A 26,377-nucleotide genomic window follows, 5' to 3' on the forward strand; every position below is an offset into this window, starting at 1 on the left:
GATAACTACAGTTTGTAACTATATGTAAAAGTGCCGCCTTCAGCAGCAAAGTCGATATTTGGGGGCACGAAATAATGTTATACCGACGTCGAAAACGCATTTTATTACCCGCCTTGACTTATCATTATTTCATTTTAAATTACGCCGTGCCTCCCATTGGTGAGTGCCGTTGCCTTACAATTAAATAGTGGGACTATGTGGGACTATATCACAGGAGTATTTATTTACTTAAAACAGTGATGGTGGTGAAGGAAGGGGGTGGAGAACGACGTCAGCGTGATTGTAAAACATCAAAATTGGAAAATTAAAATTATAAATATGCCTAATATAAATATAATGGTATTGTTATTCTCTAACAAAAATTGTTCTAACTCGTTATGTGTAGAAGATAAATAATTTAGAAATACAATTAAAAATATAAAGCGATTCACGTTTATTATGCTATCTATTGTCATAATTTTACAAATATTTCACAGAATTTTTTTAATAAATCTGTTTTACGTGAATCGCCGTATGTACAACTCCACGTTGATGAAGTTGTTCAATGTCCTCATTTAAAAACTTGACTTTAAAAATAGTGGTTTTGCCAAGCTTGGTGGGTTTATAGATAGGTTCGTTTCGAACATATTAGATAAAATAGACGTTCTCACTTATGTAACTTATTTTTGGTGGGTTTTTGGTCTGCAATTTAAAGTAATAATGAGCCACAAATATCCCCGAAACCATGAGTTATGAGTCAGCTGTGATATCATAACACAGGTCAATGAAGAAAATATCTTCGAAATCGATATATTTGTACGCCCACCAGGTTTGGGCAAGCCTGCAGAAGTCGTTTGAAACGGGAACAATATTCGAACAAAAATCCAGTCATCAAAAAGTACGCTTAAATAAATGTTTACTTGGAAGTACTTAGTCCCTTACGTAACGACAGGAGGTGGAGGTAATAACTAAAATACATCATTAGCGACCGATTCGGTGAGATTTATCTGTCGATCGAGGTAACTCCCGAAGCACTTTCTGGCTGATGTCACATACCCGATTCGGCTATGCCCTCGTCATCTACAAAGAAGTTAAATTTGTTAGCCGCATTGGCCGAACGTTCACTTTAACTGCACCCTTTCAGAAATTATTCCAAGTGTAACTTTACTCGCAACTGCACTACCATTCACGCCATTAAAGTTTATTGAAGTTCTGGTTATTTTCCAAAAATTTTGGGGTTAAAATTTTTCTTAACTCGTCGCATTTCAAAAAACCGGTTGCAAGATCCAAAATCTATGTGCACTATAATCATTACATTCACTATAAGCCGTAATGCCTACCATATCCTCTGTATGGCTCAAGAAACATGGAAATTATCACAAAAACAAATTAGTAGTCGAAAGAAGCATGCGAAATAATAAATGAGAGTTACCAGAAAGGCAAAAATGCAAGCTAAATACGCCACGCCACCATTGTAAATACCAAAGAGGGTCCCTGCCCGAGGGCTACCTCTCCTTTTCTCCCTGCGCGAAGCCGCCGTCACTGTGCGCATCAACACCTCCCTTGCCTGAACCACAGAATAGCAGCTTTTTACACCGACTAAATACCCGCGTTACCATGTCTGTAGCAAGTTATTACAAGTCATGTACAGGGTGCGTAGGTATAATTTGGAATCCCATATCTACAGTGTCTCTATTATATCAAAAAATTATTGAGGCCCTTTGCGACTTTAAATAAATGAAGGTTGGGTTCGAAACCGAACTTTACAACTGTGATATAATGCTGTAGACAAGGGGTCCAATTTATAACCAGACACTCGTACGCGCAGGGGCGTTCCCGCTTGCATTCCTAGGAAATTACGATAGGCGGCGCCTGAAAAATGGTCTCACGCGAAAACGGGAACGCCCAGAAAAACCACATTACCATTCAGTGCACCCTACAACATTTTTTTTAACGCGGATTTCAGCACATTTTTATATTCTATTGATGCTAGTTTCCTTTTTTCCTTTTATTTACCATTAAATTTTGTTTCGCGGGGAAGGAAAGAACATCCCTTGGGTCCAAAAATCAAAGAAAGGAATAAACGGTAAAAGAATTAAAAAAAAATACCCTCGAATCCTTGATTCTCGTGGATCTCCCTCGGCGGGCCGGTCAACTCTTTCCCCTCTAGCACCGCCAGCAAACACTGATGGATGCAAATGTACTGCTGCTCGGTCTGCACCATCCACACGCGCTCCTTCCTCATTGCGTAGACAATGCCGAAAATGTCGACGTAGTCGGACGTCTGGATCTGTTGCAGAATGCGATCCAGACAGATGAGGGTGCCCGACCTACCTACTCCGGCACTGAAAACAAAAAACGATTATAGAATTCCGAGAGTCCCATGTTTGGGGTCACGGCGTACCTACAATGGACGACTATGGGTCTCTGGTCGGGCGGTACCCGTTCTCGGAACGCCCTCACGAACCTGACCAGTGTGTGGGGCGGATTGGGGACCCCGAAATCCGGCCACGTGCTGAAATGGAAGTGGCGCACGACCCTCTGTTGTTCGCCGCGGCACACCATGAACTCGGACACGTTCCAATCGGGATACCTTGTTTCGTTCAGTATCTGTACGGATATGTCCCCGTAGTACACCGGCATCGTGTCGTACGGCCAGTAATGATCGCACTTTTCGCGGCCTTTTTCCACGCACCTGGTGAGCATGATTATCGCACGGGAGCTCGACTCCCAGACCATACGCCAGAAGTCGTCACGGGTCGAATGCAACGGACCCTGGGTCACCAGGAACTCCCTGGGGGAGTTATAGCCCTGAGAGACGAGAAGCATTATAAAGAAGTAATAAAGTTAACGAAAAGTTTAACAATCAAACTCAAAGGTCTTTTGGTGTACTCGTCGAAATAAAACATCAAGTGCATATTACAGCGCACTTACGGGCACATAGTTGGCGTTAATGTAGTCGGATCCTTCCTCATCGTCGACTGGCTGCAACTTGAAGCGCGAATGATCGTACGGGAGAATGTTGGTGAACCGGTTCTTAGGGCGGTTGCATGGCAGGTCGGCCGCCGTACAGGGCTGATCTCTACCCACGTGTTTGAGCTCCTCGAACTCCTCGCTAAATCTGGATAGTCGAAATTATATTTCAGTTTATCACTTTTCTAAATTATTTAAAGGTTAAGTTAGAAATTTTGGGATGCCTTATCTCCTTTACGAAGTTTCTACGGAGGTCACTAATTTTGTAGTTTTCTTTCTTGTAAATTTTACGACATTGCCGGGTTTTCCAATCCGCAAAGTGTTAAATTAAAAAAAACGAAGGAAAACCTTGTTTTGGTGAGTGGATTTTTCACGCACCTGAAATCCGAATCGGCCGACATCAACCTGTAGTGATTCGCGAAGTTGTCGATTCGCACCGGCCGGCTAGTCTCGATGACCGAGTCGGGCAGCGACATGTTGTCGTTGGTCCGCGACTCCACCATCCCTTTCCGCCCCGCGGATCGCCTACGCCGTATAAATATTATCGTCACGAACAATAGGCTCACCAAAATGATCGGAATCACCACGCCGAGTATCACGGGCGTATTATCCTGATCTAACAAAAAGATTAACCGTCAATATTATCATATCAAATCGCAATACGCGCGCGCAGGACTATGTCCGCTAACCGGGGATTCATAAACTAGTCACAAGGGGCTCGGAATCCTCGCGACTATACTACTAACTAAAATTTTAAACAATTTCTCAAATTTGTTGTGTATCAAATTCACGATTCTATAATAATATGTCGACCAGCACGTTACACAGACTGAAAATATGAAGAGTAGATCCCTAAAATTCTGGTCAGACCACGTAGAATGTATTAGTCTAGGAGCATAAGATTTAATGTTAAGTAGCAAAAAATGCTATGCTATAAAAACCATAAAAAATGGAAAAGCTGCAGGGCTGGATGAGTTACGCACTGAAATTATTAAGTTGATAAGAGAGGAAAACATACATAATCTAACAGATTTATATAACATCATATACAAAACAGGTATTATACCCAGAGAATGGTTAATATCAATGTTTCAAATATTTCTGAAGCTCATACATCACAGCATAGACAAAAAATTAAAACAAGATATCAGCGCCACTCAATTCGGCTTTCGCGATAGCTTAGGAACAAAAGAAGCACTCTTTGCCCTGAACTTTATTGCCCAACGATGCATGGATATTAATGAAGAATTCTATGTGTGCTTCATTGACTAAAACAAAGCAAGAAACAGAAATACGCAGAGGTGTGAGACAGGGGTGTATGCTATCCCGGATGCTGGTTAATCTTTACTCAGACGCTAAGAATTCAAACGATTTACAGATACTGCTACATAAAGTGAATATGTGGAGTGAGAAGTTCGGATTGCCCTGAAATGTAAAGAATTCATGATAATATTCAAAACAGCACAAGACAACCACCAAATTTTTATAAACAATCAATATACAGAAAAAGTTGACAGTAATAATGACTGTTTTGTAGAAATCAAAACCAGAATAGGACTGTTTTCCTGTAGTGACCTCATCTTGGATTTACAAATGAGAATGGTGAGATGCTATTCTCTTTGCTGTATTATGTTGCAGAAGCATGGACTCTGAAGAAATTTGACATAAGAAAAATAATGATATTCGAGATGTTCATATATCGCAGAATGCCAAGGGTAAAAGACAGTCATGAGATGAATAAGAAAAGAGAAATAAGTAATTATTCCGTAAAAAAAAAAACTCAAACAAGTCACGAGGGGAGAGAAATACCATCTACTACAATTGATACTGAGTAAGATCACGTCAAGTGGACCCCCCCATTTACCACTTGATCATAAACATTTTGAGTACTTATGATGTAAAATTGATACCTCAAACGATTTTTTAAAATTTTGATTTAAACATTTTTTTCATAATGAAAATTTTAAGCACTTTTAATTAAGAAACGCATTAAAAATCAACCGTAAGAGATAAATTAATGAAATTTTCAACATCCATGGTGAAATGTTTATACTTTAAGAATATATTAACAACTTAAAATTATTTGTTTATTTTCGTATTGTTAACTAACTTTTAAGTTAACAAATGAAAATTTAACTGATTTCTTGGCAAAAAAAATCATGTCTTTTTTATCGGTCATATGCTTTATCCATTTAAGTTTAGGATTCCGGAAGAAAATTTTACTTCTCGTCATTAGTTTAAACAAAATGAATTTATTTATCGGAGCGCGCCGGGCGCCGAGCGCCGTGGAAGCGCCGCCCTGCCGGGCGTCTCGAACTGCATTGAAGGTTGATAATTTAAAACCATAATACAAAATATTATTATAAAACACATTCTATTATTATTTATGTTATTTTATTATAATTATTATTAATAATTTTTTTTTTAATGTTATAAAGCATACTATTAACTTTTTTTTATTATTTTTACCAAACAGCGTAAATGTAGAAAAAATTATACAACTTTAAAGTTTTAAAACTGTTATGGTCTATAGTTATTTTTTCTAGGTAATTTAGTAAATTATTATCTTTAAATTTACTACACTTCATCTTTAGTTAACAAAAGAAAAACGGCTCCGTTACGATTTTCATTTGTTAGTAGTAAATAACAAAATCGTTTTAGGTCATTCCTGTCTATTCGTGACATAAGTTTATAAGACAAGCATGAAATAATTATTAAAAATAAAAGCTGTTGTTGTGTTGTGTTTTTTTAGTTAATATTTTTGTAATACAATTTTTAATTGTAATAATAATATTTTCCGTAATTTAAAATGAGCCGAGTGAATTATGAAATTATGTAATTAAAGAATTAGTTTTAATTATTATTTAAATATTTAGTTAATCATAAAAATGATTTTGGTGTTGATGCAGATTGGAATTTTTTCGCTACATCTCATGGCAAAGGAGCGTGTGATGGCTTAGCAGGGACTGTAAAAAGACAAGCTTATCGTGCTAGTCTCCAACGTGATAAAAACAACCACATAACAACCCCACTTTCCTTTTTTCAGTGGGCCCAAAGTTCTTTAAAAAAAAATACCAACCACGACTCCAACGCTTAACTACAATAAAAAATACTCGCCAATTTCATTATTACAAACCATTGGAAAATTTTTCACTAGAATGCAGGCTCGTTTCAGAAGATGAAAAAGAATTTAATTAAAAAAAAAAGTTTAAAAAAATAAAATAAAAATAACTGACGACAAATTTACAATTTAATTATTAAAGCTTGTTTGTTCTATTCAGTATGTTATGAATGTTAATATTGTTAAAAAAAATAAAATTTTATTAATAATAATTATAATAAAATGACATAAACAATTAAAAAAATTGTTTTATAATAATATTTTGTATTATTATTTTAAATTATCACTGATAAAACCTTGAATGCAGTTCGAGACGCTCGGCAGCGCGGCGCTTCTACAGCGCTCGGCGCCAGGCGCGCTGTCATAAATAAATTCATTTTGTTTAAACTAATAACGAGCAGTGAAATTTTCTTCCGAAATCTTAAACTTCAATGTGTAAAGCATGTGACCGATAAAAAAAAACATGATATTTTTTACCAAGAATTCAGTTAAATGTTCATTTGTTAACTTAAAAGTTAGTTAATAATATGAAAATAAACAAATAATTTTAAGTCGTTAATATATTCTTAAAGTATAGACATTTGACCATGGATGCTGAACATTTCATAAACTTTTCTCTTACGGTTGATCATAATCCATTTTTTGATTAAAAGTGCTTAAAATTTTCATTACAAAAAAAAATGTTTTTAAAATCAAAATTTTAAAAAATCGTCTGAGGGATCAATTTTCCATCAAAATACTACTTATAAAAAATATATATAGATTAAATTTTTATGATCAAGTGGTAAATGGGGGGCCCACTTGACGTGATATTACTCTACTGCAACGGAAACTTCATGGAAAACGGAGAGAAGGAAGACGTCACTCATGGATGAGAAATCTACGTGACTGGTTCGGATGCAATACAAATCAGCTATTTCGGTCGGCGGTGTCGCAAATACGCATAGCCTTGATGACTGCCAATCTTCATAACGAAAATGGCAATTGAAGGAGAAGAAGCAAAAAATAATTTTTTCTTTTTTTTTTTTTAATAAATTACCCATTTCATTGCTCATTGTTCATCTAACTCGTTTTCCTAATTTCTTCAAGAACTGTTAGGAAAAGAGAAAATGTGGTATAAACAAAAGCCTATAAAATCCTGATCAAAACAGACCAAAATTTTGCGGGAAAAGTTAACCCATTCGGCGCCCCGCCGTGAGCAAAAACATTGCAGAATTTACCTTCTAGTCTCATCGGTCCTGGCGGCAGCGTTGTAAAATTAAAGAAAATTAACGGCGACCTGCACGACATTCAACGATAATTACTTACCTGTTTGGATGGGAAAACTGTAGCTTGTGTCAGTGAACTTATCCGGGGCCGTGAACGCTCTAATTTTCACTCTATATGTCGATCCCGACTTGAGCGGGCCGTTGCAGTACCCCACTTGCCTGGCGCAGAAAAAAAGCAAATAAAATAATTTACGAAAAGAGTGGGGATGTAAACCTTATATCGCACGTTTCGGCCCCCACCGTGAAATCTTCAACGGATGAATTGAAGAACGGAAAATAGGGTTCCATCACTTGGTAGGGAGGCCACACCGAATAAGCTTGCACGTCCCTCCAGCTGGGCATTTCCAAGCCGGAGGCGTTCTTGGAGTCGTCTTCGGCCACTATAACTGCGTAGGAGATGATCTGAAATGTTAACAATGGAGATGTAGTACTTTTCTGTCCGGAGGCCGTAGAAGTAACGACAAGAAACTACTAGCGTGTTTGCAAAAACAATCTTTCGCTTACCGGCCCGTTCGCTTCGCTGAAATAATTCTTTCTGAACCGGATCTGTATCGTGGTCGAGCTTTTGCACACCTCGGTCGGCACGACCTGCATGCTCGGCTTTGGCGGTGCCAGAATAGGCATCCGTTGCTTCCACACGGTCTCCGGCCCGAAACCTACTTTCGTCTCCGCCTGAATCTTGAATATGTACGTGCGGCCAGGTATAAGCTGCCTGATGACTCCCCTAAATTCGTGGGGTTGGAAGTCGCGGAACAGCAGGTGAGGCGAACCCTAAAACGCATTTAAATTATTACCAAAGCAGCTAAAAGAAGATTGTGGAAGATACTTTCCGAATTTCAAGACGGTCACCAGTAAAGTGAAAAAGATATCAAAAAAATATAACTATTTTTAAAGAAGTTGTGTATTTGATTGATTTGATTGACTTTCTGACGTATCTATTAAGATAATTAAATAAGCACCTAAACGACTCTTAGCAAACTCTGAACAAACTTGGACAAATTGCTTATAAAAGGCAAAACGTAAGTTTTTTGGTTCATAAAAGTGTAATAATATAACCTACCTAGCGGTATCTATTGTTATTTCTTTATGTCTTTTTTCAAATTCCATGATAAAATTATAATTTTGAAATCAAAAATTATTACTGGTTCAAAATATGAAAGAAAAAAACAATTTGTGACTAAAATATGCAGCTGTATGTATGTAGAATATGAATAGCAAAATTTATTTTTCAACAAATAAATAATATTAAATATTGCTTAAAATTTCATGTTAACATTTTCTTCTTCTAATTTACTTCGGTATCATGTTAGTAATTTTTTATGGAAAAATAATCATATTGTATTTATATTAGAAAATTTTGCAATTTTCTGTTATTGTATCATAAAACGAGTTCTCCCAGCAAGACTAAGAATTAGAATTGTCACAGTGTTATTTTAACGGCCACCCCAAAAAGTGAATAATTTTTTAAAAATTTAATTAATTTTAATTGATCTGGATCTTTTAAAACTCTTATAATAAAGCTCCAAAAAAAAAATAACTGGCCTCCAATCCGTAAGTGATGGTGAACTTTCTGATAACGCCGTTATGCTCGGACGAAGGAAGCGCCCACTCGAAGACGACGTCGCTCGGCTGTATGTCGACCGGCTCGAACCTCTCCACCTTGCCGGGCACCGACTCCTTAGTCGCGAAGCTCTCCGACACCGGTAGCGATCGCCGCAGAATGCTCGACTCGGTGCCGCTGCGCACAATCACCGTGAACGTGTAGTTCCTGTGCGGTTTCAATTCGCCGATCGTGATCGTGTTCTGGAGCGTCAAGTTTTGGATGAACGCGCCCTCCGCGTTGATGTACTGCACCTCGAAAGCGTTGTACTCGCCCCTGGGGACGTCCCACGTCAGCGCTATCTCGGTGTCGGAGACGCGAGTCGCGTTTATGTCGGTGATGGGTTCGGGGTCTGAAACGTTTCAGAAGGCGACTATAATATATAATGATATGTAGAAACTAATACTTTTGTTAACATACAAACCCGCAACGTCACCAAGATAACTTTTTCCTCGACATATGGGAAAGTCCAAGCAATCTGGCAACGCCACGCCCACTTAAAATAACGGAGATAACTATTGAACCCAGTGTTTCCCAACCTTTTTTGTGCCATGCCCACTGTAAAATTTCTAAAAAATTTATGCCCCCATACATAATATTTGACATTAAAAAATTGATTTGTTCACTTAAGAAATATAAATTGTGAGTTTTAAGAAGATATCACTATGAAATTGCTATGACAAAGGAGTAAATAATATTTCAAAACATGTAACAAAAAAGTGAAATTCGAATTCAAAATAATTTTAATAGAGATTTTCTATATTAATTTAGTGCGATCCTTGCGCTTCATGCTCCACGTTGTGTTATATCCAGTCGATTTCTTTTTGGATCAGTAAATCATTTACAGCACCAAATCTACACTCGGTTTAATATCAAAATGGAAACGGTAGTAAAAGTTGTGCTGCATTTTTGTATTGGGTATTTAGTTAAAGTTTCTCCACAAAGTCATGCCATGGCTCCTTTTATATTAAGTAAAATTTTTACTAACTCATCATTTTACAATTTTATAAGTTCTTCTTGATACTTCATATTTGATATATCGGACAAATCTACTAATATTGACTGTATCATCCATGTTGGGAAATCAATTTGTTTTAAATCAGAAAATCTTTATTTTAAATCAGCGGATAGAATATTTAAATGATTGACAATAGCAAGTAACGCGATATCAGTTACTTCACATTTTTTGACCCAATAAAACTGTTCAAAGTTTTTGTTGCTAATATGCTTGTGATATAACCCTATATTGAAAATGAAATCCCTTTGCGCCGACAAGCGTTTTATTTGTTCCTTGAAGTTGCTTATTTAATATATTTAGTTTTTCAAAGAAAGAAAGACTTAATTTTCAAAAACAACTGCTTTACCATCGATTGTTAACAGATACTTCATTTCAGGTTTGGTCACTTAAAAAATCACTAAGAGCATCAAACAGTTCCATAAATCTTTTCAAGCATTTTCATTTTTCAAGCACTTCATTTAGAACAGGCCAGATATTTTTGGTTACCAAGCTTTTGAGATGAATAACACAAGAATAATTTCCGTATTCGCATCTCTCATCAATTTTAAGCAGTTATTTTTCTTGCCCATGATATTAGTAGTTTTTTTAACTTATTATATATATATATATATATATATATATATATATATATATATATATATATATATATATATATATATATATATATATATATCTTTTGGGGTAGTGGTGCTTTCTAATCTTTTACAGAACATTTCTTCAGCAAAATGTCCTTCATCAATATATCTTAATAAGTTATCAATACTGCCGCACTGCCCATTTGCACTGAGAATTTTCTTGTTTTCAGCTTTTCAACAAGTTGTCTTTCAATATCTTCGCTCATTTGGTCTATTCTTCTGCTAACGGTATTGTTACTGAGTGGCCTAGCTTTTAATCATTGTCATCTTTTTCCAGAACCGTTTTAAGAAATGCTGATGTTGACATTTTTATCAAATTCTCTCCTATAGTATGATTTTTTCCAGTTTTAGCAATTAATAAACAAATTTGGTAACTAGCCCCAGTAAGACGATTATTAGTTGAAGTACGAGCAGCAAACAGAGACTTTAAGGTTGTTTCCATCTTAACAATTTTCTTTCTGGCATAAAAGACAAAAGACTCCACTCATCATGAACAACGGGTATGAAATCAAATTATAAAAATTCCTCAGAATATTGACGATTTTTTTCTTGCTTGCATCACTCATTTTAGTATGGGCTAAAGTTCAGTTAAAAACTAATGATAAAACATGTGCTATAATCAATTCAATATGACAGAGTAAAGGTATACAAAAAAAATAAATTTATTTAAATACATATAAAACATATTTTTTGCACTTATATATAATTTTCTGGAAAGTAAAATGCTTCTAAAATTAAAACAAATATAAATAAAATCATATACTTACCAATTAAATCTATACAATATATATAAACATATTTATTAAATCAACGATTAAATGATGGACATTCAAATTAGCATCTACTGAATGATGTGTGAAACACTACAGAAGTTGAGTTGGGCCGATTAGGTGCGGACAACAGCGTTGTTTAGCGAGTTTTCAAATATTCGGGGTTCCCCACGGCATGATAATGATATGTTAATAACGTCCAACGAAATTATACCTAATAATTATTTACAGCAATTTTTTTATGATTTTGCATTTTTTTGTTGCCACCGATATCTAGCATTGTCGTGTATCTAGTATCTAACATAAGCGTGGGCCCCACGTTGGGAAACACCGATTTAACCCAATGTAAAATCGGGGTTATACATTTGTTTTTTTTTAGCATCCGTAAGAGAATTGGAAGTAGTTTTGTCTTTGGCGAACCTATGCATGGCGTTTATTAATTGATCCTTCGGTGATTTTAAGATGAAAAACGTTTTCCCGTACTTATTCTATTTTATTTTAAAAATGCACAACAATAGAGAGATCGTACTCCGACGAAATTTCTTTCGAAGTCTACGACTGCTTTATACTTCCTTTTTTAATTTTCAGGGAATTATGGTTCAAAATATGGAATTTCTAACCCATTAACGTTAATGGTTTATAATTTATAAGTCAACTCCATCGTCGCCAAAGATTATCTCAAACTTGAAACAATAAAAAATGAAACTCACACAGCCTATCCTGACGTTGGAGTGGTTGACTGGCCACGCCTCGAGATACCGTCCACACCGTGATGTTGTACAGTCTTCCCGGTACCAGATCGTTGAAGGTGACCAACCTGTCCGAATCGTTGGCCGGTTTTTCCTGATCGGGTACGCTCGGTTCCGACAGCGAGAACCTGTAGACGTCAAACTTGGAGGAAGTCTGAGGTGTCGGCGTATACCTCAGACTCATCGAGTCGGTCGTCTGGTGATTATTGACGACCACCACTTCGGACTGGATAAGGGGCACTGCGAGTCGAAGAAAACAGTCGAAACGTTGGGTAACACCAAGAGAGGGATAGGAGGCTCACTCGTTCGGGTCCTCAACACGGTGACCTCGCTCTGGAGGTCGTTGGAAATGGCTCGAATCTCGAAGACGTATTCCTCGCCTGGCATTAAGTCTCCTACCAACAGTCTGACGGGGCCGGTACCATTTTGATTTTGGCTCACTGTGCTTTTGTTTACTTGGTTCGGGGTCGATGATTCCCACCACCTGACCAGATACGTCTCCGCGCGGCCTTCAGGGCGTGGCCATTCCAACGTAACGTTGTTAGAGTCAATCAGGGGCGCGATGTTCGATACAGGATTCGGCCTGGAATCATTTGACATATATAGTTTGATGCCAATTATACTGCCGTCAATTTCGGCGGCCATGAAATTACAGGCTTATACGCATCAAATTTGCCGTCATACTTGTAGGTTGAATGAATTAAAATTTTAGAGTGGTTTTGTTACAGATGTTATTTTTAAACAAAATTAACTTTACTTTGGCAAAAGTTAAGGCGTTTAGGACACACGAGAAGTTTCCTCTCAACCCTGCAGTTTTGGGATCTTTTACAACAATTAAAACGTTAATATCTATTAAAGGGATATATAATGAAGAAAACTATATAATTAGAAAGAAGCTATAATGCTGTGATATCCGAAAATTGTGAAATTTTGAAAACAAAATTATTTCCTTCCTGACCATTTTTTCATTATACTTTTATGTATTTATTACCTCACAGTATGGTTTAACTGCTGCGGCTCATTGCTCTCAAGGCCGTAGCTCACCGTGTTCACTTGTATGGTGTAGCGCTCGCCAGGAGTCATGTCGGTAACTTCGGCCTCTGTAATATGAACGGCCGGTAACCTAACCCACTGGTTGTCCGAGTCAGTTCTGTATCGGATCGCGTATTCCGTGATCAGCGAGTCGACGGGCGCGCGCCACTGGACTATCACCGAATTCGCGGTCGCCTTTTCTATCGTCATATTTTTCGGCGGTCGGGGGACTACAAGAAAATCTTTTTTTATTGCTGTCTATTCTGTTACTTATATTTTTTCCTTAGAAGTTATTTACCACAAAAACCATTTCTTGTTTGTTATCTAAAAAAATAAACGATTTTTTCTCTATAAACAGGCTCAAAAAGCTTTGTTTTCGATTAATTTTATCATCCTCTATCCGGTTTTGTATTTCGCGGTGAACCTAAACAATATTTACTTACAACTGTTAAAATGTGCACCAGCAACTTTTTCAATTCCGAATTTTTTTAAAGATAAAACTGTAAATTTTCCGTACCCTAACCCTCAAGTGAAATAAATAATGATGATGAGTTAAAATACCCCAACAATATCTATATCTATATATCAGAAATTAATCTTAGGTCTTTAGATATTTAATTTACCACGCTCGGTAGGGGCGAAAGAGTAACTAAAGTAACTACTAACGGTGTGGTTTTATTTTTGTCGAAAAAATCATTTATGACATGCTAATGCCAAATTGAATTTGGTATCTCTGAAATCATCCATTTCCTCACTCTTTCCGCTACAAAAAAAAATCACTTACACACCGGCTGGAAATACTCGTGGGGGTCGCTTTTGAGGCCGTGCGATACTGCGTAAATTTTCACCGAATATCCCGCTCCTGGATATAAATGGCTTAGTATAATTTTTGAGTCGTAAGTGGCACGGGCGTTCTTCTCATTCGTGTCGTTCCTGATCCACACGATTTCGTACTTGTCCTGTTTCGAATTGACGTCCGATTTCCAGCTGATGTTCAGACCGTCCACCATCGGTTTGAGGTCTTCTATGATCGGCGCGCTCGGCTTCGTCACCACGTAAATGGTCTCGTCTTTGGACTCCATATCTTTCGATATCGCTTGTACCGCTACCGAGTAGTTCCTACCGGGCAGCAAAGTCTCCAAGTCTATTTTGGTACGATTGGTATTCACCGTGTTGCTATCACCGGTCGTGCTCTCCACCTCGTGGTACGACACCAGGTAACTGTCTTGGGTACTCTCCGGGTTCGACTTCCATGCGATCGTCACAGTACCCGTCGTTTCGTCCAAGGTGGATTGAAGATCCATCACCGGCAACGGTACTGTGGAACCAACGCGTTTCAGCCACATTTTTTTCTACACTATTAGACCTAGAACGAACCCAAAGTGACTTCCGCGCTGACCGGCCACGAGGTGACCTTGCCGGATACCGTCTTCACGACCACCGAATAAGTTTTGCCCGGTTCCAGGTTATCTTTAAACTCCCAGAAGGTGGGATCGTCTTTCGAGCGCGGTACCGGCGTCGGCTTCCTTAAGGTGGCCAGTGAGATCTGGTACTTGTCGAACTCGCTACGACCGAAGAAAATTAAAAAATATTGATGTTTTACGTGGGCGCCATTGTAATTTAGTCTTATAAGAAGTACAGGAACACTAAATAGGTATTTCAAATTTAATTGTGGAGCAGAGACAATCATAAATTATAACCTCCTGCTATCGCTTTTACTAGCTGCAGCAGAAAATCGTTTTGTATTCTGCTCACAGCCAATGGTATTTTGTCATTTAAAAAATTCAAACTAACAATTGAAAACTAATTTAAAATTACTGTGGCCAATGGCTTTAATGTAACACAGTAACAGCAGAGTTCGTTAACGATATACGGTATTTAAAACCTTTTATGGTTTAAGACCCGCCTGTTGTACACCGGAAGCGACTATTCTTTTCAGCACGTGTACCACAAACCAGTGCCGTATTTAAGATGTTAGCTGACAAAAACTGTGCCGTGCGAACTGTTGTGTTTTAAGAGTAGGGTGCTTTTTATAAATCTTCCCAAAACAGTCCCTAGTTGAGGTTGATCTCTTATATTAAAAACACATTAGAAAGCTTAAACTGATTTCTGATTTAAGGGTTTTACATAATGACTAAAATATTTTCCTATGAAATCAATACAAAATCTTATGTAGGTAATTGATTTATAATGGATGTTTTCGCAGTTTGCTATTGGTTGATTTGTGGGGGTTGGTGAAATCCGAGTATGTTGTAAGTTTAATGAAAGAGTATTTTCTCAGCCGTCGAAGATTTGGACTTATTTCTAATCCGTCTTGTTTTTGTAATTAGTAATTAGCAACTTACTGTTATTCAATTGTTTTTCAAGAATCTGTACGCCCCTTTTATTGAGGCACCATATACATTTTGTTACAATTTATTTTTTAACAAATACTACATTATTTAATTTTGTTAGACACTTGCCATGTCCAGCGATGAAGAAAAAACGCTGAAAGACCGTGGGGTCCCAAAAAGTCGACTTGACTGCACCATGCCGGAACAGTGAGACGGTTGATATATGATGCGTATCAGAAGAATATTGTTTTAATAATTAAAACTTTACACGAAGAGTTGCGTAGTGTTTTGAACAATGACTGATGCCAAGACAAATGTTTTAATGGAATCAAGAAAAATTTCGGAATGGAGGAGAAGATATTTGAGAGGAATCCAAGAAATTCGTGCCAAAAACGTCACCTTCATATATTTAGATGAGACCTGGTTTGATAGTCACGATACCGCCAAGAAAGAATGGACTGGCAGCAAATGATTTTCTGGTAAATTGCTTTCCAATATTCCAACAAACAGTGTGATGTGTGATGGACAACGCCTGCTACCATTCTGCACAAGCGGAAAACGAATTCATCATCGACTAAAGAAGTCATTCAAAATGTTTTGCTTGAAAATGATATGGATTTTGAAAATTCCTACACAAAGAAGCAGTTAAGGAATAAGAAGTAAAATAGTAAAAATATCTGCACATCTTTTAGCATTTATATGCACTTATTGTCATTGTGTAAATGCGAATCAATTTATGGAGGGTTACAAAGAGAAACCCAAGTGAGGTAGGCCTGCGGTTGGATCTTCATAAAAATTTACCACAGTTATTATTATGTCGTAAAAAAGGTATAGCGTTTGGCGCGAACTATAACAGTAATTACCAGAAGTATTCCAGGAAACCATGACCTGATAAAACTAACCTTTTACCACTGGGCGGTTCCCAATGGACGATGAACGAGTGTGTAGTCACTTTTTCCTTATCGAAATAAACGCGTTGTGGTTTCAACGGTACTGTGCGGTACTGCGCAGTCGTGGGCGTAGAAATCTCATCTTCCGACATCGTTTGCACCGAAATGTTGTACGCTCTGCCCGGTACCAAACCCTTGAAAGCCGCTTGGGCAGGTCCGGGTGGTTCCCCTTCCTTCTCGACATAGAGTACCGAATCGTTGGCATCGGCTGGATCTATCGAGACCTTGTAATGCGTATAGATGGCTGCGGGGTAAGGCGGCTGCCACAGTACCAGGAGCGTAGTCTCGTTACGGAACCACACGATGAATTTGCCGGGAGTATTTGGTTCTGCAAGGATTGTCTCATTGCAATGGGATGTTTTTGAAAAAAATGCGCAGTAACTACGTCCGTGGAAACTTTGTATACTACTTATGTATTTATGCAAAATTTTCAAATAAATCGTTCAACGCAGTCGATATTTGCTTTCGGTTTACAGGTCAAATTTGTAGCTTGAAATTAGGAAAACCCATATTAAACAACCAGTTTCCTTTTACCATTTCACCTTCGCACTTCTCAATACTAGATGGCACAGGGTGAGTCGAAAAGATGGATTAGTATACACAGATTCGTTGTGTGAAAATGTTATATGACTAAAATGGTATTTATCAAATTCAAATGAAATTAAAAAAAATGACATACATATTTTGTTCTAGTATGTCACTCTCAGAAGCCTTTTATACATTTACAAATGCAACATTAATAATTTTAAGTTGTCTTTTTCGCCTTTGAAATTTAATGAAAGTAGTGAAATTTTATACTTTTTCTTATTCTTATAATTTTATAATTATTGTACAATATCTCAAAAACTACAATTATTATCAAAATAAATACAAGAGAAACAATATTGCAAAGTAAATTAAAGAAAATAACTTTAGTAAGAGGTTACAGAACAGCCCCTTTTTTGATATAGTATGCAGTTAGGTTTACATGAAGCTTAAACAAAATATGTAAAAAACTGCGAAATATTAATTATATGCTAATAATCACTTATGAAGCCAATAAAATAAAGAGTTGTATAAAAAAATAGGTTTAAAGCATTTTGTAGGTGGTATTTTGCGAAAACAGGCGCATATCCCATTGTATCTTTACGGAAAAGAAGCGAAAAGTGTGTTGAAATCACAATTTAGAAAGTAAATGCCGCAAAGTCCAGGTTAGTGTGTGAAATTAATTAATAGAATATAAAATAATAAAAGTACAATTTTTTATTAATAATGATGGCAATTTTCGGTTCGTTATTTTATACGATGTTTGGGCACATTTCAAGCGCGGTGTTGCCGAACTCACTTGTAGTAAAGTTCCTTGAAGTGTAGGCAGCGCTCTCTTTATTTTCGAACACGGTGAATGCGTGAACCTGATAGGTCGCCCCCGGTATCAAATCTTTAACGGTGTATTGTGTGTTTTCGACGTCGTCCACGTAGACGATTTGTGGTTTGGCGTCGGGGATGGCAACCAACGGGTTAATTTTCAGTTTGAAACTGGTGAAGCTGCCCTGAGAGGGCGGTGACCACGAAATTACCGCCTGTTTGCCGCTACGAACGTACACCGACAACCCGGATGGCGGGTCCGGCACTGGAATTATTCAGGTGGTTAAAACGCGGTCTCGCGCGTACAACCACCCTTACCGGTCGTAAAGTTGGCTGTCCACGTGAGGGTGTTGTGCGTGGCGTTGGAATAGTACAGCCAGAAGTCGTATTTGGTGCCCGGAAGGGCCTGCGAGAATTTGATGACGTCACGGATGTCCTTGGACGCGATAGTGGTGTTGGGAGCAGGATGGCCGAACGGCGGGTAGTAATCCAGCCTATAGACCACGCCCTCTTGACCCAAGCTGCCCGGAATGTGTATCACCAGTTCCGCTCCGCGCGTGACCTGGAAGCGGAGTTAAATACAACAACAATGAGTACTTGAGGTGTAACAGTGAACTTGATCTAAACTGCAATGACAACGGCTTGAGAGAAAAGTAAGCCAAATTTTACAAGGGGATAAGATGGCTAAGAATGGGCATTGTTGTCTTTATCTGGCTTATTGGAAGAACGGGAAGCCTTCAACAATTTTTTTTATACCTACTTGTATAAAATAAAATTTATAATAAACTACTTTTAGAAATTCCAAATATTTATATCTTTCTAACCTTGAAAAAAAATTTTTCAGAAAATAGAATAGTGTATTTTTGAGGAGTGTTATTTGAAAAAAAATCTTAAAACCATACCTGCTTAAATATGTATATTTAGCAAATATTTTTCATTTCTTGAAAAAAGGGTAAATTTTAAACAACCAACTAAATCAATAGGTAAAAAATAGCAAAATACTGCTGTATTTTTTATTTTTAAATATACGTATCAATATCCTATCTAAAAGTAATTGTAAAGACTTGGGGTAAAACAACTTGTATCTAAAGAGGCCAAAACAAAATGCTGGAAATTATTTTAAAAATAATTAGAATGGCCGCCAGGCGGCGTAATCGCATCGTACATTATGGCTAACTAAAATAGACACCGTTGTAAAGCTGAGATAAACTCCATTCTTTTTAGTTAAATGGTTTTTGCTCTGTCTCTTAAGGGAAAGTGGTGGTGTTCCAACATTTTCGGAAAATAATTAAAATAACAGGATGGCTAAAATCATTTTGACAAACTTGGAGTTGTTTACGCTGAACAGGATGATTTAGAATGCTTGATGACCTAAAAAGATTCCTTTTCAACGACTCTAAGGTTTATTTTTCAAAGCAACTTCCATAGGCTACTGTAATACTTTTTACAAAACTTCTGGATTTCTCCTGCGCCGGTTTTTGAGTCGAACTTGCTGACTGTTGACTTCTTCAGAGCTTGACTGCAACTGGCTCGCATTTGAGGGGTGTTTATGCCCCGACGCAGAAGCAATCCAGAAGTTTTGTAAAAACTATGTTCAGACGCCATCCACCACTTTCCGCTAGCTAAAACTATGCCATGAAAGAAATCTCAACTTTAAAACCAAGTTCATTTTAGTTTTCTGAAATGTAAAAATTTAAAAATAACTTCCAGCATTTTCTGTTGGCCGTTTTAGTAGTAAGTTTTATCCAACTCTTTACTAAAATTACTTTTCAAAATATGCCCTAGAATTTGCCATCTTAAAAAATGTTTAATTAATACCAGCAATGGAATTTTATATAGTCAAAATATATGACAACATGCTTCAAAAAATAATACCGGAAACATTCGTTAAATGTTCAGTTCACTGACGAGTAATTAAACAAATCTGTTAAATTGTAAACTATACAGTTTTAAGAAACACATATTTTATAACTTCAATAACTTTTTTCATTAAATTTGTCGCACACCTTACACCCATCAACGGTCATTTTTTGGTGTAAAAAATTTGAAAATGTTTAAAAAAAGTAAAAAATTCATGCGTCGTGTTTAAATTTAACCTGTAAATTTTCAATGTTGCGCCATTTCAACGATTTGCTTCGTACCTTATATCGAGCTCGTTATGTATTTTGTTGATTATGTTTGTTTTTTTTCATCTTTTAAAACGCAAAACTCTCAAATATCATAATTATATCTCGCTCTCGTTCTAGAAATAAATAAATAAAATAAAATAAAAAACTCGAATTTCCTGTTGCAAATTGAATAAATAAATAAAATAAACAGGGAACACCGAAAAAAAAAATATGTTTTATTTATTAGACTTGGAATAATGAGTTGACTAATATAATTAATACTTAATATTAATCACATTAAATTAAAATTTAAAATCAGCAGCGGAAGTCGCATCTTGAACTACTAATTTTTTCCTTATTATTTAGCATTAGAGCATTTATCGAAGGAGATAAAGAGGTTGCAAAAAAGTACGCACACCTATAAAAAAAATTGTCGAAATCGTCTGAAGCTGCCAAATTTTATATGTATATGTGAAATATGGCCCCAATTTAGTCGAAAACGTTTGTTGCGTCCTCTAAACAATGCAAATAAGGTCCGAGATGAGATTTTTTTCACGCCGACAAGCCCGAGCTATTAGCAAACGCACCCCGCCTACTATTATTACAACTCTTCCGACCGACCCAACAATGGCGACCTTCGCGAGATATGATATACTCGAATCTACTCGAGCCATCTTGATTTACATAAACCAACCGTTTTGCGGATGTCTTGATTTAGGTATGAAAATTATTATTACCTGCGCAAAGGTCATATGGAATTACAGTGCTTAAAATACAGATAAAAATTTTACGATGTATAGGTGAAGTATTATCGCACAGAGTTAATGTCGTAAACATTTTAAGTCACACGTAATTTCTGTGAATTGCCCACAGCCAGCCTGACGTAGGAAGAGCGCGCGTGTGACGTATAAAATAGGTCTAGACTGCTCTGGATGGTAATCGATATTCGTTATTAATTGAAAAACGTTGTTGACTCTCCGCTTTCTCATGGCCACACTCATACTGAGGGTTTCCGGTTATTCGATACGTTCAGGGCCCAGCTGATCACTTATTCACTGCTGAGCTTACCGTTAAAACATTTAACAAAGTTTTAGCCTTTTTTTCACGTTGCTGACAATCTAATCGAAAAGCAACCAGAGAATTTTGATGTGGTAAATATTAGGACCTTCGCAAGCTATATAAGCCAGTTCCAGTCCGATCCTGAATATTGTTGTGGCGTATAAGCACACACTAAAAGCGGTTAAAGGATTAGAATTAAACGGTAATGTACCCATGTATTTCAAGTCTACACTTTCGATATCAAAAACTTACTTGGAACCATTATTATTTTAATCAGCAGTAAACGCATTGATCAGTCGTCGCCATAAGGCTATTATATAATATGATATCTTCATAGAGAATGATTTTACACTCATTTCTAAATTACATACACTAACCTGCACTTTGCAATTTCTATACATTAAACTCGTTTTCCAAAACATTTAATGTGAGAAAATGCCACCCTAAAAATGATACATTTAAATGATCCCTCTTGATTTGACGAACTATCGGTTTCATTTGTTGATTTGAAATGACACGTGTTATTGAATTGAATTCTCAACATATTTTTTCATCATCGCTTCAAAAGTCGGCAATAACGAGTATACATAATGCATTCATTAATAAAGATATGGCCTTAAGCCTTGCTTTTGACATGACACGCGCTTTTGACACGGTCGACTTTGATCTGGCGCAAAAAAAAAATTAGAGTGAGAGGACCAGCGCTAATCTAGATAGACTCGTATTAGAGACCTTGTTTATTTCCAAAACTCTTAAATATCTGGGCGATCCGGTAATGTACGCTGACGACAGGAATTAGCGCTAAAAACACTAAAGAATTAGCTACCAAGAGTAGCGCTACGGTGGGTGTCATGCAATCGTGGAGCAGATCAAACGGGATACATTTAAATACAAGCAAATTAAGCGCAGTACAATTTGGAACGAAAACCCGGCCTATCTTAATTAAAACAGAAAATAAATAATTGCAGAATAATAACAATACGAAGTTTGGACTGTATGTTGATCAAAAACTTTGGTAATGTTTTATCGAAAATTAGCGCTTATTTTTACTTAATAAAATCTATACGAGACAGTGTTGAGGTGTTAAAGTTGTTATACTACGAACTTGCTCAATCAGCAATGTCTTACGATTTAATTTTCTGGGGAGACAAGCACATCAAGTTTTCATCGCAGAAGAAAGAGTGATCGGAGCCATAGCAAGGGCATCAAATTCAAACTTTTGGGTTCCTTACAAATTTTGACGCTGACGTCTCTTTACGTGTATTATCTTATTATACACACTAAAAAAAAAGAACTCGAATTGTTACAACGGCATTAGATTCGTAGTCATAATACCCGAACAAAAAATTAAATGGAGCCATCTTTTTATAGGCCATCAATTTGCCAACAAAACTTGGATTACATTGGTATTAAATGTTCAAACAAATTGTATCGACTCGAGCCTAGCTTTGCAGAATCGGCACGGAATAATAAAACTAAATTAAAACTCAACAAGGAACTGTTAAAAAATCATATTATAGACTAGCCGAATTTTTCAACGACCGCATGCTTGTGAGGCTTGATCTTATAAAAGCTCTGTGTGATGTTTGTTTTTTTTAACGTATGTTTGTCTTTTACATCATTTCGTATTGTACATTACATCTTTTTATTTTATACTCTTGACTAGGGGGTCGTATTGTATTATTTGACTGTATGCGTTACATTGAGCGGAGTTAATGAATATCTATATATAATTGGTAGCGATTCATCGATATTGCCGCTTATTGTAACATAATGGGGCGAAAAATTACACGGCACTCTTTTAAACCAATACAATCGATCGTGTCAAGTTTTAAAACGAAATTACATGGGAGTATAAACGCTTTTCTGCAATTATTGTTTCGTTGGTAAACTAAAACATTGCGACAGTTTGTTAACCATTCAGGGTATAGCGCTAATTATGTAAAATATAGCAATTTAACACTCGAACATTGTTGTTCGAGTTTCGGAACGGTTTATTGCGCATTTTGACGTCGGAACAAAAATTCTCGAGCCGTTTCACAAAGCGGTTCGGCAAGGATCTTGGGCAACATTCGGGTCGACCGTTTTTGTTATTAGCGAAGTGCAATTGCATTTAACGCCGTCGCCATAATGACGGTGTAATCAATAACGCGCGAAACCTAGCACAATTTAATTAATTATAAAATAACAAATCCTTTTGGTAGGTCGTCGGTCCGACAACATCGCAAACAGTTCCCGAATTGTCTTCTGAATTGTTAAAAACCCGATTGCCTATCAATTCGAGAAGTTTTTGACAAAACCTCAACGATTTGTTTTCAATTTAATCAATTATCCAGTAATTATTATACCAATTTTACCGGTTTAATGAATAAAGTTGTTCACGAATCTGTTTTACCATGCTAATTGCGAAATATTTTATTAAAATCAACCACAAAATCTTAATTTTCTGGTGATGACGAAGTACTCAAAGATATTATTTATTATATTTATCACAAAAGACCATGCCTATGCCGATAATACACGAACTTATGAAACAACTATTAAAAAAAGTTAAAATCTAACCAATTACTTTGTGGCATTCAATAAGTTTGGATAGCGGTACAGTGCTGCAAAGTACACCCATACTAGTGGCCCTAAGGAGGTAACAATTGATGCGCCTCAGACGGCTAAGATATTTTCGTAGAAAAAAATAAGTATCTTGGGCGTATGTTCCTAAATTTCATACACTAATCTCTATTTTGCTTCATTTTCTTTCCAAACAGCAGCAGTTAGATCGTTTTTACTTTGAATAAATAATGCCGTAAAAATAAAACGTATACAAACTGAAAACTGTCGAATTGACAAACTGTCATCGGCCATGTTGGTTTTAAACGCTATGCTATTCGGTTGTTTGAAATGACAGATATTTTGATAGTGACATTTGAAATGACCGCGCATGCGCTGCATATTGCAAATTCTTCAATTTTTTTTTTCATAGAAGCTTCTAAGTTCCTGTATTTTCGGCATAGGCTTGGTACACACGACACAAAAATGAATCCGTTGCTTGAGCGGTGAAATAATATTTTTGTAAATTTTTGTTTGATAGTGAAAATGTTGTTTTCAGTATGATTTGAACTCGGCAGTTTATATGGTTCAGACACATGTCATATTCGTTTGGGCTCAAATTCAGAGGCTCAAGTGACGTGTATTGTTGTCGGAGAAAGCGGGGTGTTCTTTTTTGTGTCGTCTTCTAGTAACCTTTCCTTTTATTTCAAATCGTGGTCAACGAATTCTTTAAAGGGGTTTTCAAGACAGTTGGTGCAAGTTTGGAAAATTCATTGGCCGGATAACGTTACTAATAAGGTGTTGTGTTTTATCAATTTTGCACTCCGATAGTTAGTTGCGTAGGTATTGTTCAAGTCGCCCTAGTTCCAATCGATAATTGCCTTGTTAGAATGAAAGAGAAAGTACACACGTACGGAGAAAAAATTCTCAAGAACGAATAATAAGTATAATAATTACACGTAACTAGTAGACAAATAAGAGAAAATCGGGCGAAGGTACCGATAGCAACGTAAACACTCCATGCTGCAAACGAGTTTGAGGAAAACCATTCGGTACACCTATGCTATAGTAAATAAATATAACTTAATAGCGGTTTCATTCACTCGACGAGGGCCGGGCGCGTCTTGGAATTTTGCCAGAATACGAGTCGGTATTTTATAAATAAGAACTTGAAAAATTATTACAGTGGGCAATATCAAAGGTCAAGTGGAATTATTTTTAATGTTGACAATTTGCTAGAGAATCCGTGACCGCATTTATAATAAAACCTTTTTCATTTTAACATTTAGTCTATGACAGGTGAAAAGCGTCGATGTTTTCGAATGTCGGGGCAATTCCATCAGGGCCGATGACGTCCCTGGAAAAATTAAACTCTTCCGCGGCTGCTTATCCGTTCCTTCTCCGATCTTATTATTGCGTGAATCATCGCGACGTATTTTTTTCGGGTTGGGTCATTGCTCAACCAGCGGGTCATCGTTGTAGCGCAGTAGGCCGACATTAAGACTACCGAAAAAATTACAGTTTCCAAGCGAATTCTAACCAATATACCTCACGCGCAGCGGTAATGTTAATAGTTTTCGACATCTACCTTTCGCGATCGTGTTTTGATAAACGTTTTTTTTTGTTTTTACAAATATTTACACGAAGCGACAGTTGCGAGGTCGCGTAAAACGAATGACTTTCCGCCATTTAGGCACGAGGTGGATAATGCTTAGTTTAAAAATAAGTTCATTCAAGTTTACATTACGTCAGCTAAAATTCGGTTATTACAATCTCAAGCCGATCCTTGCTGGAGCAAAAATCGCCAGAAAACTGTGGCGCATTGATAAACATACCTACCAAATGCCAGTATCGAACAGCAATGATAAAGTCGGACACTATCACAGATGATAGAAATCGCAAATCCTAACGTCCATGATGGTGGTTTAGACGGTCCTTTCCCGCAGTAACTTTTTTTTTCATTTTTATAACTATGTCCAAGTCCTTGCTATTGCGCTAGGTTCGTTTAAACTCGCGTCGGTTGGAAATAATACAAATGCAAGTGTTGGGTATTTATATATTTGCCATTGAAAAACTTGATAACGGGTACAATTTCACCTTAAAAATTCCAATGCTAATTAGGTCGTTATATTTACTTACCTATCCCTTTAATTTGCTTAAACTTACCTATATGACAGAGGAATAATAAGAGTGTCTATCATTTCTAAACCAATTACACAAACGACTTTTTACAACACGTATTAACCAAATTTCTACCTACTTTACGCACACGGCAAGGCAACGGTTTCTATCCCAAAATAATCTAAATTTCTCACGCATTAAACTGAACTTGAACCGAGTTATTCGGGATAATAGAAAGTCGCCCAATTTCGCACGGCACGGTTTCAAAACACGAAGAGCATACCAAAACAAAGAAGCTGAACTGTAACGACACGCAGAACAAAAACAAACAACACTTACGGAAATACAGAGAAGCCTTAAACCAATAATGCCCCGTAACGTACCTTGACAAAAGCGAAGCAAACGACTACACACAAAATACAACGGAATCCGCTCATTTTACTTAAAATTTGTCGAGCCGGGCAGTAACAGGATGTTGATTTTCGTTTCAAACCTTCTTTCCGCACATCACGCGCCGGATAACGAAATTAACGCAAAAACTTGTAGGTTTTAAAAGGGTCCGTGTCGGGCATAGTTTCGTTTTATTTTTTACGCACGACACCGCACATCCACAACGCCATTCTAACATCTGCTGGAAACGAAAGCCGAGAGCTTTTTAACACGTTTCCAATATGTTTGGCAGATGGAGGCACCGAGAACATCGAGAGGAGAAAGGAAACCAGATCCGACAGTCAACAGGTAAATTAAAACGCAGGTAAGAGCGACATATCGTG

General features: G+C 37.0%; 1 protein-coding gene across 7 annotated transcripts; it reads right to left on the reverse strand.

The window, feature by feature from the left end:
- Positions 1 to 96: 96 nt before the first annotated feature.
- Positions 97 to 26,322, reverse strand: LOC132704721 (tyrosine-protein phosphatase 10D-like). 7 transcript variants are annotated; one of them, XM_060674913.1, is made up of 21 exons: positions 20,676 to 20,807; positions 20,618 to 20,631; positions 18,091 to 18,334; positions 17,753 to 18,037; positions 16,381 to 16,756; positions 14,523 to 14,710; positions 13,930 to 14,463; positions 13,105 to 13,375; positions 12,416 to 12,696; positions 12,075 to 12,353; positions 8,884 to 9,293; positions 7,846 to 8,112; positions 7,556 to 7,743; positions 7,382 to 7,500; positions 7,294 to 7,311; positions 3,331 to 3,568; positions 2,914 to 3,100; positions 2,384 to 2,790; positions 2,089 to 2,324; positions 1,412 to 1,600; positions 97 to 1,059 (listed from the first exon to the last, which is right to left on the reverse strand). In XM_060674913.1, coding segments are annotated over exons 1-20 (4,659 nt in total). In that variant the 5' UTR covers positions 20,677 to 20,807; the 3' UTR covers positions 97 to 1,059; positions 1,412 to 1,484. The 7 variants fall into 7 exon arrangements, with proteins under 7 accessions (XP_060530896.1, XP_060530897.1, XP_060530894.1 ...); XM_060674914.1 differs by lacking the exons at positions 20,618 to 20,631; positions 20,676 to 20,807 and adding an exon at positions 25,988 to 26,322 and having other exon boundaries at positions 1,412 to 1,546; XM_060674911.1 differs by lacking the exons at positions 20,618 to 20,631; positions 20,676 to 20,807 and adding an exon at positions 25,988 to 26,322 and having other exon boundaries at positions 1,462 to 1,600.
- Positions 26,323 to 26,377: the final 55 nt, after the last annotated feature.

Source organism: Cylas formicarius, unplaced genomic scaffold (assembly GCF_029955315.1).
Source record: "Cylas formicarius isolate icCylForm1 unplaced genomic scaffold, icCylForm1.1 PGA_scaffold_7__23_contigs__length_41026272, whole genome shotgun sequence".
In the NCBI taxonomy this organism is placed as follows: Eukaryota; Metazoa; Arthropoda; class Insecta; order Coleoptera; family Brentidae; genus Cylas; species Cylas formicarius.

Bases quoted from the DNA above. Each gene is read 5' to 3' on its own strand.
- LOC132704721 (XM_060674911.1), bottom strand. From the start codon at position 26,041: ATGAGCGGATTCCGTTGTATTTTGTGTGTAGTCGTTTGCTTCGCTTTT. The intron at 16,757-17,752 runs GTGAGTTCGGCA...CAATCCTTGCAG, and splicing joins TTCAAGGAACTTTACTACAA to AACCAAATACTCCCGGCAAA. The intron at 14,711-16,380 runs GTTAGTTTTATC...CTTCGGTCGTAG, and splicing joins GAACCGCCCAGTGGTAAAAG to CGAGTTCGACAAGTACCAGA.